The sequence below is a fragment of the Plectropomus leopardus genome, chromosome 11 (genome assembly GCF_026936395.1).
Source record: "Plectropomus leopardus strain MGB_pleo_1.0 chromosome 11, ASM2693639v1, whole genome shotgun sequence".
Taxonomy (NCBI): Eukaryota; Metazoa; Chordata; class Actinopteri; order Perciformes; family Serranidae; genus Plectropomus; species Plectropomus leopardus.
Genome location: NC_142186.1, coordinates 5,039,893 through 5,054,881, shown reverse-complemented (window position 1 = coordinate 5,054,881; position 14,989 = coordinate 5,039,893). Strand labels below are relative to the sequence as shown.

At 38.8% G+C, this 14,989-nt stretch overlaps 1 protein-coding gene across 3 annotated transcripts; it reads right to left on the bottom strand.

The window, feature by feature from the left end:
* Positions 1-3,789: 3,789 nt before the first annotated feature.
* On the bottom strand, positions 3,790-10,173 carry mims1b (mitochondrial inner membrane scaffold 1b). 3 transcript variants are annotated; one of them, XM_088084992.1, is made up of 6 exons: positions 10,016-10,160; positions 9,289-9,323; positions 8,874-8,977; positions 7,069-7,538; positions 6,516-6,627; positions 3,790-5,022 (listed from the first exon to the last, which is right to left on the bottom strand). In XM_088084992.1, exons 4-6 carry the CDS (start codon positions 7,491-7,493, stop codon positions 4,708-4,710), a joined length of 852 nt encoding a protein of 283 aa, XP_087941118.1. In that variant the 5' UTR covers positions 7,494-7,538; positions 8,874-8,977; positions 9,289-9,323; positions 10,016-10,160; the 3' UTR covers positions 3,790-4,707. The 3 variants fall into 3 exon arrangements, with proteins under 3 accessions (XP_087941118.1, XP_042346658.2, XP_042346659.2); XM_042490724.2 differs by lacking the exon at positions 8,874-8,977 and having other exon boundaries at positions 10,016-10,159; XM_042490725.2 differs by lacking the exons at positions 8,874-8,977; positions 9,289-9,323 and having other exon boundaries at positions 10,016-10,173.
* Positions 10,174-14,989: the final 4,816 nt, after the last annotated feature.

Genomic DNA, 14,989 nt, shown 5'->3' with positions numbered 1-14,989 from the left:
TTTTTTTTTTTAACTCTGCACACTATAACATGCCTCTACATGTGTGCGGTGGTCTGCTTTGTTATCCACTGTATATGTCCCTTTTACCAGCCAGCACCTGAAGATCACATTGGCTGTGCACGGGGACTTTTGCTTAATGTTAAATGCAACAAGCTACTGGAAAGCTACTGGAAATGGCCGCCACAGTTTCTGCATCACCCCATGAAGGTTTTCTGTGTTTTAGGTCAATCCAAGCTGAGTTAAACTTATCTGGGAATTGAAATGTTATGCTGTTAATACTACAGTACTACCCTGTTATTATTTGTGCAATTCTGTGTCTCTGTTTTATGGTGATAATGAAAGAAATTTCCTGGCAGCAGAACGTTTATTTCACTTTAATACTCTCTTCATGGTTATTAACTACAAACTGATATTGCCCATCAGCAGATATGACACATAATTATAAGAAGTTCAACACAAAATAATCATCCACTTGTCTGTAACTGGAAAATGAGACTGCCATTTTAAAAACATAACCTACACGGAATATATTAGATGTCCAATGCTCCAACAAATTTTGGTATTCATGGTGTCATAGCAGCAATCTTAGTAGTACTTTGCTTTCTGGGCATTTCCTGAGTCACTGCTTCTCTCACTGTGTTGCAGTGTGTAACCTGCTGTAAGAGCGGTTTATTTATAGACAGACCCCATCTGGCAACTTGTCATAACATTCGCAGAAGTGAAACAAAGCTAATGTTCAAAGCACTTAGCGTCACTTACAAGTGCAGAGAGAGGGTGTGCCCGGGGCCTTGGGCCCCCACCTCCTGTCCTTTCTGTGAACCTCCTGCTGAAAAATGCTGCAAGGAGCACAACTGTCCCAAAACTGTTCACATTTCCTCCTGACTCACTTTCAGCAGACTACGCACACACGCATCTGGAGAGCTGGCAGACTGGTGTGGGCCATGCAGAGGAAATCATGCATACATTAGCTGCAGTGTGCTCAGAGATGAGATGTGATGCAGCTTCAGTCTGAACCTCTCCCAGACTGTTAGCATCAGACAGGAAACACATGAGCAGGGAGGAGGAATCTGCTTTCTAGTATCTCACCTTCCAGATTTTTTCAGGAAGCATTGCTGAAATGGTCAATCTTGTTTGGAAACTAGCTTGAAGGAAATACTAACAGAGGGAGCTTTAAAGGGATAGTTCATCCCAAAAACAAAAATGTGTTTTTTTGTGAGTTGCACAGTGTTGGAGGTATCGCTGTAAAGATGTCTGCCTTCTCTCCAAAATAGAACTTGATGGCAATCAGCTTGTGGGGCCCAAACACCAAAAATACACATTAAAAAACTCAACAGTAATGTTTCTTCCCCAACCCTATTACACATCCTTACACATAAGGAAGCATGCTACTTATGGTCAGGCTCATGTAAACATTAATGGAGTCTTCCTCAGTTGAGCTAGTTCACCTAGCTCAGTTATTCTAGGTGAACTACCTGTAGATGTACCTAGATGCAAATGTTATTTTCTCAAGTTTTCCACAAGACTACAATTTGAAGCTGTGGGCCTGTTCATAATTGTCATAGGTCCAGTCTGTTTAAAAAAGAAAGCACAAGTATGCATGCACATCCAATCCAAACTCGGATCAAGGTTAGTCAATAGTCAAAAGCAAAAAGAATGGCTCACACACTGCACGGCTCCAGTTTTCACTTATTTATTGCATCAAAGTATTAGTGTCGTTTCGAGCAACACAGGTTTTCATCAACCATGAGTCTAATCTGACATGAATCTGATGAAGAGCTTTGGGGCAATAAATAAGTGAAAACTGGAGTTCTGCCCCCTGCAAGCCATTTTTTGCATTTTTCTTCAAAAAGTAACACAAACCATTGCCTGTCCACTGTGCATTGTTGTTTTTTTGTTTTTCAACAGAGAGCAATTTTAAAAAAAAAAATAAAGTGTGCAAAAAACATAAAATAAAACTTTAGAATTGTAATATTTCAATTGAAGACTATAAAAAAAAAGCTCTATGGCCAAAGTATTACAACAAGTGTGACCTCGGCAACTTTCTGATGTACACAATCTGTCAGCCATATCAAAGATGATTCCACTGACCTCTGTAGGAAAATATGTAGAGCGGAGAAAATCACAGACTTTAGACAGTTTGGACAGTTTTTTCTCTGACCTGTACTTCACCTCGGGCTTCCTGGAGACATCTTGACACTTGAGTCATGTTTAGCCTCTGACTCACACCTGAAGATCACAGATTGTCTTTACACTGAAATGATTTGAGGAATCGCAGCGCCGCTCTGTCCTCTGTGTCTTCGTCCCTGTGGGAGAACAGACAGGTGTTTGTGTGAGGGGTCGTGGACTGCATAAACAGTTGTTCATTAGTTTGGACAGCAGAGGTCATTGTTACTCACACACACACAGACACACATACACTTCCCATCGGCACTGAGCAATACTATCATATTTACATATAGATAAGATTCATAATGAAGTAGGCAGGCTGGAGCTCATCCAGGGTGTGGTGGCATGATGTTTAGCTCTATTTAGCATTTCTGGACAGTGACAGATAAGGAAGCTAAGATCCATACTGACTCCTCAGTAAGTGGTGAATACTTTGACCTACTGACTCATCAAAACACTAGACGCCTGCAGTGTCACCCAGTGCGCACGTGCTTTTATCTCAGTGGAATAAATGTGACCGACAGGTATGAGGAGCATGTGAGTTTTTTAGAACTGCAACCTTATATAAAGCATTTGATAAGGCTGAACAATAATCTGCACATTGATATAAAAGTAGAAAAAGGATGTGCATTTACTGTATATACTTGCAAATATGAGGACTTGAAGACTCAGCTCACAAATTTAATGACTTTAGACTTGATAAAAATTTTAAAAACTTGCAACTCAAGTTGGACTTCAACGCCAGTGACTTCCCTTGGATTTGAGCCTTTTGACCTCACAATACTTGATACCTTCCATCCAGGCCCAAAGATTAAAAAGTATGTTTTTTAAAAAGAGTTTCACAAGTCACTTCGTATCCCCTCATTTCCTGAATCAACCAACATTAATGCAGATCCGTCCAAAGCAAGCTGACACTTAATTCTCCAGATTCACTTAAAAACAATGCGACAGCATCCAATCAAGCTGCGGGAGAAAACCATGGAAAATGACTGTGATGTGACGATCGTGAGGGTCTGAGGACAGAGGGATGCCATAATTTACAAAACCCTCTGAGGCAAATTGTGATATGTGATAATGGGTTTATAAATAAAATTGACTTGACTTACATGAAGGCACTTATAAAAAAAGATACCAAAATTAATTTTGTTTGTGGAAAAAAAGGACAAGAACACAACTACTCTAATTTTACTCTACTTTCTTCTATTCCATTTCTGCCGATAAATGGTAGTCCTTTCCCACTAAATTAGCTCTGGTCCTCAGATCACTCCTGTTCAGGATTCTTGGACATTTGTGCGGTCTAGCAATGCAGCCACCAGTTCTGAGCAGAACCACTGTAATCAAGGACTTTTAATGACAAGATGTATTAGACTATTGAGTGCAATACTCCATCCTCTCTTTTCAACCGGTAGAATTTGACACACCAACTCATCGGCGTGTCACTCACTATCAGTGTATTCAGTTGAATAAACTGACTTTCGATTATAAATTTAACTTTTTTTAAGTGCAGCATTCGCTTATGTTATCTTTTCATGAAAAAAAAGTTATAGTCTCATTTAAAGTTCAAACACAGTTTTCATTGGTTGTTCCAACTCACATGGCCTATACATACAGCGTACACGTTGGTGATTTGCATTTCATTTTATTCGTTGCAATTTTAATCAGACATCTGTTTGAATTACTGACAAGAACACTTGTGTATTTAATACACAAATTCCCAAGACATTTCATCAGGCACACTGTCGACACTTTACACCCATGTACTCCACAGTGTGCTTACTGCTGCTGCACATGTTTACATGTAGGACTGATCAACACGTTAACTGACATGTACTGTTCCTTTTCTGCTCCAAAAGCAGCTTTGACAATTTGACTTTCATACACAACTTTCAGTCAACCCATGAAGTAGTACAGACATCAAAATAATATATTAGCTTGGGCTTAAGGATAAAAATACATTAGAAAACTTAATTTCTTTCTCGGTACATTAGAAAAGACACAAGATGGTACCCAGCCTTCCACAAAGGCTTTAATGGACGATCAAACACAGGTAACCATGAGCTTCAACTTTTATTTTCTTAACCAGGGGAATCGGCATTATTCTCTCCCATATAATCTTTCATGGCTGCTGTTTTTATACTTGACAAATTGATTTTTTTCAACCCTTTGAAACCCAGACCTATTTTTTCATGTGTTTATGTGATGTGTGTTTTTATAGTCGGGATAGCATGAGCCAGTGTAAATCCAGTCTGAGATGACAGAGCCAGACCGTAGCATTGCCAGGAGTCTGCTAAGCTGCTGTCTAGTCTAAACTTACATTGTAGCAGAGTTGGACAATTAGGAGCTTGAATTTGACACTTAAACAGACAACAGCAGATAACTGAGATGTGCAAGGTGAAATTTTAGGACAAGGACAGGATAAAGTCTCTCTCTTCTTTCTGAACAGTCTCATAAGTGCCATCTTTTACTTGCCCCAAACCCACTGATTACTTGAGATCAAAAAAGGATAATTTATCCAGAGGAGGCATCTGTAAACTGGATCCGCTAATCGCTTTTCTTTCTAAAAAACGCTTTTCTCTCTGAGACTCTGTCTTTGGTTTCCTGCAGCTTCTCAGAAAGCTTGTCTTTAGTCTCTTCCATTTTCTCAGAGAAGCGTTCTTTTGTCTCCTCCATTTTCTCTGAGAATCTCTCCTTCGTCTCCTCCATCTTTTCAGTCAGTTTCTCCTTTGTCTCCTCCATTTTGTCCTGGATGTATTCTGTGACCGGCGGTGGTGTGGATAAGTAGCCGTGCTTGCGGAGATACTGAACAGATAGTGACGTGCCGCCCAGAGTCACCGTGTATCTGGCAGGGGTTGCGATCTGTGGGGAAACAAAGTAAGCAGCAGAGCGAAACAAACACCTGAATCCATCACTCAGAAAATCTCTTGTTAGATAAAAAGTATCTGCTGTTTACATGCAAAATGAGGAAATGAGACACATTTTAATCTAAGGTGGCTAACAGCTCAGGAAATATGACAGTGTGAATGTTTTAATAACACAATGTTTGTATCCTGATCAATGAGTAAAAATGTTAAATGTTCACCGAGAATTACCACCTAATGGTTGTTAACCTCTGCAAACCAGTCAAGTGTCAGCTGTAGTTACATCCATGTCTGTCCAGACTCATATGTCGCCATGACAGATGTCAATGCTTCAAATATAAATGCTGCTGCAAAGAAGATACATATTCTAAAAAATGATCACGCACATCTCCCGCCCGGCAGCACAGATCTATAAAATCAGCAGTTTCAAGAGTCACTAATTCAGTATCCAACCAAATGTCTCCCCTTTTTATGGCGTTGAACAGTAGCCAGAAGAGTGTTTTTTCAGCACATTATGACGTCACAGTGAAGTCGACCTTTGAGATATAAAATGTCACCATGTCATTATTTTATTCTATTAGACATTTGTGTGAAAATTTGTCAAAATTACACAAAAGTTCTTGTTATAGCCAAAAACATGTTTTGTGAGGTCATTGACCTTGACCTTTAACCTTCAGTCACCAAATTCTAGTCAGTTCCTCATTAGCTGCATTTACACTGCCGTTTCAGGACAGTAATATAACACCACTATGCTGCCCTGCCTTGTTCTGTATAAAACGTCAAACTGCGAAGAGGACGGACTAGAGGGGTCTCTCTGCTCCGAGAACAGAGGTAGTAACAGCGCCTAAACGAGGTCTGTGTAAAACGTAAAGCCAGAAAGGCGTGACTATGGGCAGCCAAAGTGTGATGTTTTGACAACATGTTTATGTGTGCATCCCCCATCAGGGGAGATTTAAAAAGCAACTGGTAGCATAGTGGCTGATTCAAAGAAGAAGAACAGCAGTCGTAAATGTCCGCAAACTGGGACAACAATAAAATTCAGTAGCTCCTTCCCTCTGAGCAGAGGACCAGTTCAGCCGCCATATAACACAGAAAATGAATGATTGTTATTGACGTGTTATGCCTTTGTTACTGTTTAGAAAGCACTGTCGATGAAAACTTTTTATGTCACACCCGTCATGCCTCCTTTGATCATGGGATGCCGCGATGTGGTGTATAAGTACATACTGAGGTGGAATGATGCTGCTGATGGTTGGTTCTGTGTAAAAGTGCAGGTATAAAGGGGGGGACCCATAGCACGATCTCATGGTAAAAGCAGCTAGTGAGTCAAGGTGGACGTTTATGCCAAATTTAAGGAAATTCCCTCAAGGCCTTCTTGAGATATGGCATTCACAAGCCTGAGACGGACAACCAAAAAAAGTAATGCATCCGGATACAGCTTTTGCCAGCATGAAGGCATAATATATCCCGGAGGATCCTGGATTTTATTACCTTGTACATGGCGTACGCAGTCAGAGCGTAGCCACTTGAGGAGTCTCTCAAAAGGCCAACCAGTGACTCTGGTAGACCAATCATCTCCAGGAAGGGCACTACATTCACACCTCTGGGAGAAGAAAAAACAGAGAGAAAAGATTTTGATTAGCTGCCATCCAGTAACACTTATATATATATATATATGTTATAGTGAGAATATTATGACAGAAGTAAGTCCCAAGTGGCTGACTCCAAGTCAGCACTGGCCTTGCATGGTTTCAGATTTGAAACAGAAGGGAGTACGTTAAGACATTTTCAATCCATGAAATGCTGATTTTTATAAGTTTGGAAAGAAATGTCAATATTAACACCTTCATTGATGTGTTTTCAGCTTTATGTGTATAGCACTGCATTTATAACATGACTTGTTAACATTTAGGACAAAGAAATTCTATGATGATTGGCAGGAGATGGTAAAACCAGATTTAAGATCGTACAGCAGTCTGTCTTTCTTCAGCTAGACATAAATACATTTTAGGAATAAATGTCAATCTGATTTATAATAACTCACTTCATAGCAGCATAATAGAAGGTTCCAAACCAGACTGAGGACGTCACGAGATGCACAGGGATCATCACCTTCCCATACTGTTTGAAGGTTCTCTTAAACCTCTGGACCAGACCAATGGACTTGTCCTGCAGGGGGTCCACCTCTACAGCATCAGGCCTTGCTTCCCCTTTCTGGGACTCCTGTGTCTGAGGTGCAGAGCTGGACTGCGGTTCATCTTGTGGTGGTTGGTGTTTTGGCTGATGTGCTGCCTTGCTAGTTGCTGTGGTTGACAGCCAGAGCCGACCTGTGGGAGGTGATGGTGACAGGCGGAGGACACAGCAGCAAAAGGCTACTGGTGGCTCTGGGATGGTGACCCCCGCCAGTATTGGGCGTGCCGCTGCTACCCGCAGCAGTGTCCGATGAGTTAGGAAGCGCTGCATTATCATCCTCCTCCCCTCCGCCTCTCTGCTGCTGTGACGTTCAACCACAGACTGTGGGATGGGTAACAAAAAGGCAAATCTATGCATCAAGATCTTTTTCAGTGCGGCAACTGACAGTTCTTTTCTATGTCTATTAGTTATTTCACTCAGTTACTGGTACTTTGGTATTTAGTCTTAAACTTGTACAAGCAAATGAAAGAAAATATGAATTATCTATCACAAGTTCTGAGTTTGATGTAACATCTTTAAACATGTTTGCTTTGGCTCACTAAGCACCCAAAACCTAAAGTATTTAGGTTATTATCATGGAAGATCAAGAAAACCGTCAAATATTGACATTTGAGAAGCTCGAACAAATATATTTGTGTATAAAGCATTATTTATTTTTGCTGAATGTTTTTGTCGGTAGACTCGGGGACTGACTATAGGACAAACTAAAGCTAAATCCTGTACAGGCAGATTTTTTTTTTCAGTTTTCATGTCTAGGACTCAAATTTGACATAACTTTTTGGACTAAAGCACCAAAATTTACAATTTAAATGTATTTTAGCAACTGTTTTTGACCAACTTCCACCTGTGATCTTTCCTACATAACCTGGCAAAAATTACAGCTGAAGCTTTTAGTTTCTTGCAACAAAAGGAACATCAGATAATCTTGATTAGACTTTCAAACACATGTGATATACATGCAGTCTCTTCTGTTGGTCTAAATCACTAAAATAACTGTGAAATACTGACCACTGCATGACCCCCATTGCAAAATCAGTGGAGCACAAACATGTAGGCACTCCAAGTTCAAGTAGAAATTCAGAAAATGTGAAAAATATGGACTCAATGTTGCTGAGATTATATTCATGTAATTATGCTCAACATATTTCAGTAGTTTCCCCCTAAATGAAAAACCGACATTACTTTGCTGACTATTTAGAGTAATGGTTATCTGGTAACTTCTAAAACTGGACTGCATACTAGAGGAAACTACATCTTCAACATATTTAGAACATGCTTTTAGTTAATGAACCAAGAAGGCCCCCTCAGATCCTCCGACTCCTCTTTTTTAGCGGTTCTACAATGTAGAACGAAAACATTTGGTGATTCTGCTTTAAGCATTACGCCCCAAAATGTTGGAACAGCCTGCCAGAGGATCTAAGAGAAACTGAAAGTATTGACTTTTAAATGTAAACTAAATACCTATCCTAAAAAAAACTAAAAATTTAACCAAAAAAAAGTCAGCGTTAAGTATATCATCCAAAATGTGACAAAAAAGTCATAGTATAGTATACAGTGGTATGTCATTAAAAATATGACAAAAAAATCATAGTATAATATGTCTTCCAAGATGTCACCAAAAAAAACTTTAAGTACAAAAAAAAGGTGTGTACTTACTCCATTTTTTTATGATCCATTTGTCAGCATTTTCATATGCTGTTTTTGTTTCTTCAGTCAAACTATCCAGCACTTTGAACTGCATTTGATTTGTCTGAAAGGTGCTATATAAATAAAATTTAATCTAGTGAGCGATTCATAAGTCATTTCTCCTTTTTTCATAATCAGACTATTGTTTCTTACACTTTTGTTCTCTCAGTTTCAAAGCATTTTTTAAACATACTAATAGTAACATACACGTGACTATCATATAGTAAAGCTCGCTTCTCCATTTTAGTAGTAACGTTACTGAAACCACCAAGTTTACTCTAATCTTAAACAATTCACTGAGCAAACTAACCATGACCTAAATTATTTCCTGCGTTATCTCATCTTTCAGTCACTGATTACACGTTATGACAGATTAAGGACATACCTTGCGTTATGATTGCGCAACCATAAAAGCAGCACCTGAAGATAAACAAACGAGTGGGTGAGTCTCATGCACGAAGACCAAGAGTGTACGTCTCAAAAACTAAACTCAAACTACGTTTTAAAAAAAAAGGTGAAGTTAGCGTTAACTGGCTGTTACTTCACAGTTACTTAAGAGTTACGGTTACGTTACAAAACTTCACCTACTAGCAGCTAGCCAAACTACTGCAAGAGCTCTGCGAATTCACCACAATAAGACAGGAAGCCGTGACACTCATCTTCACAATAAGAGTACTCTAATTAAACTGTAGGAGAGCAGCAGCAGGAATGTCACCTGCTTCAGAAGTACCGACCGGAAGTTTACAGCTATATTCATGTTAGCTTTACACATGCATCTATTTTGGGCTAGTTGACATTGGCCAGTTTTGTCTGGAGGACAAGCAGGCGGCAGCTTTTAGTTCCTGTATCGCTAGGCCACTGTCCAGCGGGAAGCGAAGTAAACAGGCTTTTATCTTATTAAAGCACACATCTTCTTTAGACACTGCCTGGCAGACAGCCTTGTTAAGGCCAGACTCTGAACTGCTGCCAACTTTGGCTTCCAACGTCTGACGTTAACGTTGGCTAGCTAGCTGTTAGCTAGCTGCACTGCTATCTCTCACAGGCAGGAAAACAAGTTTTCACCATATAAGTATAACCAACTAAAACAGGACATAGAAAGCTGGTACACTTACGTCGGAAGTTGCGTGTAGAGGTTGAGCCAAAACTGCACCCCTTAATCCTGAGGGCCATGCGAATATGCCTGGGCTATGAGTCGTTCAAGGACCACATTTGTCGCTGCCGCAGCACAGACTGCGTGGAGAACCGCATGTAACCCCGATCGCGCAAGGACACAAGGGAAATGTAGTTCGGATTGGTCCGGCTGCGTAACGCTCTGAGACGTGCAAGAAATTCATTTCCCAGGCTGCGTAGCGCAAAGTCAACTTCTTACAGAGATAGGAACCTGGCCAGTGGTATATTTTCACTCTGTATTAGTGTGCCACTGACGACCTTCAAATATATCTTTATACTCGACATATTCTTATTAATTGAATTTATTTTGGGTAAATAATTATGAAAAATCGTCGATATTTGATTTTGAGTATGTGGATTTAGGTATATATTTAAGTATTTATAGCATAGGTTTAAATGAATAAGGAAGCTGGTCAATTAAAATTTAATGACCTACAGAGAAGGGGTGGGATTAAATAAATGTTTACCTTATCTAACTCCTTTTTGTAAATAGATTCATCATTTATTTGAGCATTTCTTTTGCTTTATGTTTTTCATTGCCTGTAAATTTAACTTTTTTTTAAACTGTTTTTTGTCTGCTTTTGTAGAATAATGTCTATTTCCCTTTTTACATTTTGGAATTAAATAAATCAAATTAAAAAAAATATCATAAAAGCACGGTATTTAAAACTGGATTGACATCACCTACTGTGCTGCATTCAGACACCTTTCACAAGTATTTAAACCTTTGACACCCTGATCTAATTGGCTTGATTTCATTAAGTAACAGGGGTAAAGGCAATGATGAACTAGGCAAAACATTTCTAGCAAATTGCAGACATTAGTAGATTTATAAAATTATTTTTAACAAAACTACGAAAATGTCCAGAAGAATGCTATTTTCATTATTTTAAATAATTTTACAAATGCTTTTTTGTTTTAAAAAAAAACCAAACTTTTTTGTACTAATTTTCAGGTAAATTTCTTTTACTAATTTCTTGCTAATTTCTCTGTCATTTCATCTTGTTGTTTATTGCCCTTTTCCCATGTTTTTGGAAGAAATCAAGCCAATTTGCTCAGGTTTCAAAGGGTTAATGTGTTTGATTTTACCTGTTAAATACAATAATTAGTTTCATTAAACAACACAAAATGAAGTAAAATGTGCTAAATACATCAAAAAATGGGTGGTTGAAGATTAAACACACACACACACACACACACACACACACACACACACACACACACAAACATGCTTAAACCATAAAAGCCTTTCTGTGCATTAACACCAGCAGTAACACACCCATCACATAACGCATTTAGCTCGTAGCCCACTGCCTGTGCACCACAACATTTGCACTAAAGAGATGCCATCAGCAGAGGGCGGTCTGCTCACATTTTTCCAGCTAGACTATTTTCATTATCTGGCCTTGCACAGTTAAAATAGCTTTACAGCATAATGTATTTGCCAACTCCAAACATATGCATCATCTCTATTTGAAAAAAATCCCTAAAAAACTGCATTGGAACAAAGTGTCCAGAGAAGTTGGTGTTATGGTTTAGTCCAAACATTTAATTAAAGTTATGATAAATTCAAGCTTTTTTCAGAAATGACCGCCTGAAGAAAATGCATGTCTTGTAACACATATCATCCCTGAAGCTGATTAGGATTCAAGATCACGTACATGGATACTCAGTACAGCAGATCCTTTCTGATGGGGGGGTTAAAACCATATACTCCAGTTGAAAAAGAGTCTCTCACCACTAAGCCTCCCTGAATCTCTGTGCAGCCATTTCTTCGATGGTTTTGGGCACATAATTGTATGAATCTGTAATTAAGAAGACCTGGGGTTTGGCACGCAACATCTCTGCATCAGTAGTCGCCAGCACTGTTCACTGTTGATCTCTTACCAGGCTAATTCAACCTGATGACCTGCGGTACGGATCTGAATTCCATCTATAAGTGCATTTCATGCACACTGGTATCCTGGTTTTGATCTTCCAGATATGGTGCGTACATGGAACATGATGAACATGATAATTTATATCCCTGTAAACATGATTTTAACACATGATCTGTCAGAGTAACCCCTATTTCATATCTGGGTTTCTAAAACCAGGATATGATCTATACATGTGTAGCACATAACACAGTCAGGATAGTCCAAAAACCTGATTTTAACCTGGATGCTAATGTGCATGTTAAACACTCTGTGATGTTTGTTTCATTCAGACCTGTCTGTTAAGTGGGCTTACTAGGGGATCAGTCATTCCATAAACAGCAAGTTTCTCTGTTTAACTGACATATTTAAAGCTGCACTAATACTTTTATAATAACAATGGATTAATTGACTATAAGTCGTGAAAGTTGAATGTTGCTCATAGTGCTCATAGTGATACATCCACAGAGAATAATCACAAGACTGCTGTTCTCCTCAACATTACAGAGCATTTTAGTATCTGGTTCATTGTTTATTTTATTTTATTTTTATGGCCTGTGGTGTCTTTTCAGGCCAAAGTAAGCAGTTACTTTCAGTAAAAACAACAACAACAACAACAACAACAACAACAACAACAACAACAACAACAACAAAACCCCCACTGTAATCAAGCCTACATGCTCAGCACCAAACTGACAAAGTGGAGCATTAAGCACCTAAAGAGCCAGATACTTTTCTTAGGAGTTAGCGGAGATCAAAACAGATCTATATATGGACTGAAAATTAGTCTGACATTCAATAGGTTAGCAGAAACATGCCTCATAAGTGCTAATATAGCAACATGTCTGATGGATGAATAAATAAGAAACTGTTTGCTAACAAGTTTGCCAAATGAGCAGCCTGCTTTGCTGCCCCCAAAGGCAAAAAACAACCAATGCCTACAATACATGCCCTTAATAAAATCTTAAAAAAACTGAAGTCTAATTGCCTCTAACATCCACAAACAATGTGAGTTTTTAGTTGCACACTATATTTTACAAAGACTTGGGATTTTGCAGTCACTATTTGCAACACTACAACTAGATTCTTTTTATTTCCCATATTGCTCCTAGTGGAAACTATAACGCCAAAATACGCCTATGGAAAACAGGTCAATTTCGAAAGGAGTAAAAAAGTTTTTTGGCTATGCAGTTGTTACTGGGTCCTGGCTCCTTCAGGCATGACAATGCAGGCAATACAAGAGGTATTATTGCACTGCATAACTCTTAAAAAGTTGAGCGAACATCTGGAAGTTTGGAATCCACAATTCCTCTGTGAAATCGTGGACTAAACCCCTCACAGAAATCCCTTATATGTGGCCGCCCCCATGTATATGGGATTTGCCTTTCCATTATTGCTTGCTAGGCTTCTTGCTGGTTTTAACAGATGACATCACATCATTCCCATCCTTGCTTCCCTCCACTGGCTCCCTGTCTGTTTTAGAATTTATTTTAAGATTTTACTGATTACTTTTAAAGCTCGTATTGGTCTTGCCCCAATTTACATTTCTGAAATGCTGACTCCCTATGAACCTTTACTTTATTGTTGTTGACCTTTGTATATGTATTTTGTTCTGGCCTTTTTGCTTGACTTGTCCTATACCTTTCTCTGTTTGGCTTGAGTGTTGATGTCTATTTTTATTATTCCTAGTTCCTGCCTTTGCTTTGTCTATCAAAGCAATTTGTAAACAACTTTTTTAAAGGTGCTATATAAATAAAGTTATCATCATTTTTATTATTATTATTATTATTATTATTATTATTATTATTATTACATGCCTACGTCACCTTTGATTAGAAATAATGACAGCAAGTGCGGTGGCTGCAATAGAAATAAACATGCTGATGTTTAAACATCCATCGCCACGCTTCTTGGAATGTTAATGTGAGAGAAGAAGTTGCATAACATCACTCAATGCAAATGCAGTCATCTCACAACTGTGTTTAATCAACATTTTGAAAATATCAATTAATTTTTGTGCAACTCTGTAATGGAAACTCTACTATTAACAATTCCATTGAAACAAAACTCCAGAAACGCAAGGTAAAAGGCGTCAAATACTGTATTCTGTCACTTCAGCATCAATTTAATCTATTAAGATAAATTGTTTAAAAAAATTAAGATTTCTCACCAAATAAATGCTGGCTGGTGGACCACATACACACCAATTTCAACACAAATTTTTCTTCACTCCCCAACTCAATCATTTTTCCCTCTTTCTACAAGAGAACTGAGACTTGCTCACGTTCAAGTTCCACATTTACTACCCAGTTCGATGCCTCCTGTTTGGTACTGGAAAGAGCGCAGGTGTGGGTTGTTGACAATGTTCATGTCATTGAAATTCACTATTTGCATGATCCAAGACTAAAAATTCACAATAATGTTGAACATGTTTGATTTTGTCCAAACATCAAACCAAATACAAGACTGACTTGACTAAGTTTTACAATCATTTCACACCAAACAATGAGAGCATGCACCAACTGAGGTCAAACTGGTTTAAAAATGATTAAATCACAACACTGGAAATTTGTCTGTGACAGTGAAATCACTTGAAAAGACATTTAGTATAAGGGCAGCTGAGCAAGTCAATAACATTACAAGCACTGAAGAGGGTTAAGAGGAATGTTACATGGAACAAATTGAGCATTGTTGTACAGCATATAACCTTGCACTGAATGCAGCAGAAGGCAGTCAGTATTTGCTTACCCTAGGTAGCCAGATTCAGGTTCAGATGGCTGGAAACAAAGATATAAAGCAACATTGACCACTTGGCAGGGAATGAGTGGAAATGGGCCAGGCTGCAGGGCTAAGCAGGGAAACAGGAAACAGGTGAGCAGGTGGAAGTGAGAGTCAGGTGATTGGGAGAGGTGGGAGAGTCTGGGAGCATCTGCTGGATGAATAGTAAATGGCAACACATAGTGCCAGGACAGATAGAGGTGGTTAGAGACAGAGAGGCAG

Coding starts and splice junctions, on each gene's coding strand:
- mims1b (XM_042490725.2), bottom strand. CDS start 7,493: ATGATAATGCAGCGCTTCCTAACTCATCGGACACTGCTGCGGGTAGCA. Junction 6,628..7,068: donor TTCTATTATGCTGCTATGAA/GTGAGTTATTAT, acceptor TTCTTCTCCCAG/AGGTGTGAATGTAGTGCCCT. Junction 5,023..6,515: donor CTGCGTACGCCATGTACAAG/GTAATAAAATCC, acceptor GTTTCCCCACAG/ATCGCAACCCCTGCCAGATA.